The sequence below is a fragment of the Gavialis gangeticus genome, unplaced genomic scaffold (assembly GCF_001723915.1).
Source record: "Gavialis gangeticus isolate Ggan-Ray unplaced genomic scaffold, GavGan_comp1, whole genome shotgun sequence".
Classification (NCBI taxonomy): Eukaryota; Metazoa; Chordata; order Crocodylia; family Gavialidae; genus Gavialis; species Gavialis gangeticus.
In genome coordinates, this window is record NW_017728992.1 from 89561364 (window position 1) to 89565811 (window position 4448).

At 51.5% G+C, this 4448-nt stretch overlaps 1 protein-coding gene across 4 annotated transcripts in view; it reads right to left on the bottom strand.

The window, feature by feature from the left end:
• NAPG (NSF attachment protein gamma) overlaps positions 1-2823 on the bottom strand; it is a 33315-nt gene extending 30492 nt beyond the window's left edge. The window contains exons 1-2 of one of the 4 annotated variants that reach the window (XM_019525313.1): positions 2693-2819; positions 654-721 (exon numbers count right to left, since the gene is read on the bottom strand). In XM_019525313.1, coding sequence (XP_019380858.1) covers positions 654-721; positions 2693-2748 — 124 coding nt within the window. In that variant the 5' untranslated portion in view covers positions 2749-2819. Of the gene's footprint in view, positions 1-653; positions 722-864; positions 1324-2692 lie in introns of those variants that run through there. The other 3 variants (XM_019525285.1, XM_019525293.1, XM_019525303.1) reach the window with 3 other exon arrangements.
• Positions 2824-4448: the final 1625 nt, after the last annotated feature.

Consider the following 4448-nt stretch of genomic DNA (forward strand, 5'->3'; position numbering starts at 1 on the left):
ATTAATCTGAAACATTAAGAATTTACAGGAAATTTGCAGATTTCCTGATCCTGCTGCCTTCCCCTTGCCCTCCATGTCTTTTTGTGCCCTGTTCTCCCCTTCCCTGCATCTTGCCTTCCCCACCCTGTCTTCAGCCTCTTTCCCCAGCCTTCACCCTTCCCTCTCCGTGCTCATTACCCCCACCCAGAGCTAAAAGATAACCCATTAGCTATCAGTTATCACTGCACTGATTGGTTATGGAGTTAATCGTATAAGTTTTCACATCCCTAACTAGAGGCAAGGCTTTTTTATGGCATCTTTTATTGGACCAACTGAAGAACAGCACTTCATGCAGCAAAGTTCGTCTAGCAACTCTTTTAACTGTACTGCTGGCCCAATACAAGATGTCACAAAAAAAGCCTTGCCTCATGTATTTCCTGGACCATCATGGCGACAACAACCTTAGACTTAGTGACTATACCAAATCCTTCAGTAGAAAATGCAACATGCATTTTACAGTAAAATCTGAGGGACTTTCAGTTATACACACACACAATCATTCTCTATAGAAAACATTAATTAGAGAAGTGAGATATCTAAAACATTATTTAGGATTAAACTACTAGAATATTTAAACCGACAAATTATTTTTTATAATTTACAGTCATACATACCTGCCTTCCCATATTCAGTAGCTGCACTATCATAGTCTGGTTTCCACTTTAAGAATCCAGTTTTCAAGCTGAAATGCAAAAAAAATTCATCAACTATAAAATGTTCATGCTTTATATTTAGAGCCCAAATAATCTTTAAAGGAATCCTGAAAAGCACCTAAGAATCTCTACATTAGATAAAAATAGAAGCAAAAAAAAGAAAATGGTTCACCTTGTGACACATCGGTAAAAATTCAGATGTTCCTGATTCATGGTTCTCGGAAGAGATCACAGCTTCACATAGCAACATGCAACAAACACTTATAACCAGTGGTTTTAAAAATTGAGAACCACAGATAACACAATTAGAAAAATCCATGATGTAAAAATATTTCCATCCTCAATATTATTTTTTACTCTAGGCATTTTAGTACTAGTAATGCAAGACTTACAAAAACACAATTTTTGGTGTTATTTGGCCACTTCACACCAATTCATGTCCATATTATTTTTGGCTTTTTCCTTGAACAAAACACTTTTGTTGCATGAAAATATAGGATCAAATACAAGACATTTATTTTACAGGAGTTTTTGAAAGTAGAAGCTCCCCCTTTCATTAGAGGAGCCTGAAACTATTCTCGTTGAGAGGACAGTTCAGCATAAATGCACTTTTGGTGGGTGACAATTTAAGAGGCATCTCACCTGGCCCCAGATGTTTTATAATGTTTTAAGCCAGTGAATCTCAATTTTAGACTCAAGGCACCACTCAGGAGACTCAAGACCCCGCCTGGAAAAATACCAATTCCTAATTGTCATTTGATGACAGAAAAATACTGGAGCGATTCTTCTGTCGCAAACAGCTTGGAAAGACTTCAAACATGGCAGCATGTTTTTGACATGGTGGATTCATACGTGAAATCTCTTGGTTTATCTTGTGAATCACCTTTCTACACCTAATAGTGATAACACTGCATAGCACCCTTAAAAGCATCTCACGGCACCCCAGGATGCCACAGCACCCTAAGAATCACTGCTTTAAGGTAACCCACGCTGATAGTACTTTTGATGCTTTCGACTGCCTGCCGCAATAACTTAAAACAGCACCGCTGGCACAACTATCCCATTCAGCACATCTGTCCTCACTGCCTGAACACAAGCAGCAGGGATCTGTCCTCAATTCCTGGGCCCACCAGACTATCCAGTGTCAACCTAGGGCAACATTAAGTGACTTGTTATAAACACTGGGCTGTCTCAGGAAGCCACCCATCAGTTTGGCTCCCCACAGGCTGACAGAGAACAAGACCTGACTGTCCCCCCTGCTCTCATCAGACCCCTTCTACCTAGGTGCCTTCCCCAGGCCTCCCACTCCCATCCCCTCCAGGTCCCTAATCATGGGGACATACGAGGCTTAATGTGGGGTCAGGCAGAAGGCTGGGCAGAGCAGGGGGCACCTCAGAGGCAGTCTGGCTCAAAGGGGCACAAGCCTGCTTTGAGCCAGGGATACCGCCAAATGGTTCAATGCAGCATAGGTGGGCCCAGGGCCATGGCAACGCCTCCCAGGTTTCCAGTATGGGGGTGCAGGTCATCTGTCTTCCCAGGGAGCAGTGAAGGAGGCACCCCACCCTGAAAGCTCCATCCCACCAGGTGTTGCCCCTGCCCCACCCCCACCCGCCAAGGGTAGGTTCTGTCTCCTCAGGCACCCCCACCCCACCAAGGTTCCATCCACCTGAGTCTCCGCCCCCTCCGCAGGAAGGTTCCATCCCCCTGAGATCCCCCCCACGAAGGTTCCATCCCCTCAGGCACCCCCGGCCAAGAGTCCATGGTTCCATCCCCGAGACACCCCCCACCCCCTCGCCCAGAAGATTCTATGCCTTCAGGCACCGCCCCTACACCCGCGAAGCCCCGCGCGCTGTATTCTGCGAGCGGCAATTCTCCTCCACACTCCCCCCCCGGCGTCCTCATGCCGTGGGAAGCGGCTGCGGATCCCCAGAGCACCCCCTCACCCCCCCAAGCCCCAACGCCCAGCTATACGAGGAAGGCAAAGCGCCGGCCCCGCTCACTATTTATCGGCCTTAGCGATGTGCTCCAGCGCCTCGTTAATTTTCTGCGCCGCCATCGCGCACAGGCTGGGCAGGGGCCGCGGCCACTGCGCCACTACGTCAAAGAAGGGCGAGCTACGGCGCGCCGTGAGGCTCAGTCAGCGGAGCGGGCAGGGCCCTCCTTCCTGCCCCGAGGCCACTGCGCCTGCGCGCCACGCGGGGGTGGGGCGAGGAGTGGGAGGGGAGGTGCGAGGCTTCGCGCCCTCCCCCGGGGCTGGAGGGTTAGCTTGTGCTCGCACGGGCCTGGCTGCAGAGGCTTGCGTAGTGCGCTGTCCACGTCCAGCAGCAGACCTGGCCGCGTCCTCGGGGGCTTCCCCCTGCTGCTGCTGTGCATGGCACCCTCACTTCTGCCGACACGTGCCATCATCACCCCTACATTTGCCCTGCGGGCTACTCTAGCGCAATGCTTTTCAACCCGTGCGGCCGGACCCGAAAGTGTAGAATGTATGAAAGGGTTATGAACAAACTTGAAAAATGGATTCTCCTTTAAAGGAGAAAAACAGGAAACCAGGGCTTTTCCCTCACAGGCTGGCAGAGTTCCAGCCTGCAAGGGGCTGCTTGGGGGGCCCCCCATTCCTTCCCCCCCCCCCGGCAAACCCACACATACAGGGCAGGGGGGCAGGAGTGAGGGGCATTGGGTTGGCTATCAATGTTTACAAATGGGTCCTGGTCCTGAAAAGTTTGAGAACCACTGCTCTAGCGGGCCTCTGGAGACCCCTTCCAGCCCTGCTTCTCTGTGTGACCTCAGATGGGTCTTAAGGCTGGTCACAGAAGGACTTGGGCACAACCGACTTGCCCAAAGCTTGAGAGCAAGACAAAGCTGTCAGCAAACCTAGAGCATGAAAGAACTGGGCTCATTTAGCCTGGAGAAGAAAAGACTGAGGTGGGATTTGATGGCAGTCTTCAACTACCTGAGGAGATCGGCTTTTCTCTCTGGCCATAGGGCAGGGGTTCCCAGCCTTTTTAGACTGTGGACTGGCAAGCCATGGACCAGAAGTGACTGCAGACCTGCAAACTCCAGTCTGAAAGTGACCGTCATCATGAACACCATGTGCCCCTGGATGTTAGGGGGCACAGCAAGTTCCTGCAGGCAGTGGCAGCGCTACTGGCAGCGGGAGCATGGCGGCAGCAAGCAGGGAGCTCCTACAGGTGGCCACATTTCTGTCAGCAGTGGTGGGGAGGGGTGGCAAGCGCTGAGCAGCAGTTTGCTGGCCAGCTGCAGGCGCCAGTGGCAGTGTCGACAGGGTGGGGAGTGGTGACTGCCTGCAGGTGCCACCAGCAGTGTCAGCAGTACCTTTTCACAGGGGGTTCACCGCCAAGCTCAGGGGGTGCTCATGCACCCATGGGCACCCCCTATGCATCACCAGTGATCAGTATACTGCAAAGCGGCAGCCAACCTTTTTTTATACTCAGGGTTGGCTGCTGCTTCGCAGTATGCCGGGCATTTCCAGACTCCCAGTCTGGCAGCCAACCCTTCGCGGCCTGGTACTGGCCCCCAGTCCAGGGGGTTGGGAACCTCTGCCATAGGGGACAGGGGTAGAAGCAACTGCTTCAAGCAGCAGCACAGGAAATTTTGGTTGGCGATTAAGAGGAACTTCCTGACGAGGAGGGTGGTGGTGCATTGGGACAGGGCAGATGAAGCTGCCTAGTGACACTGTGGAATTTCCATCCCTGGAAGTTTTCAGGAATAGGCTGGACAAACGCTTGGCTGGGATGG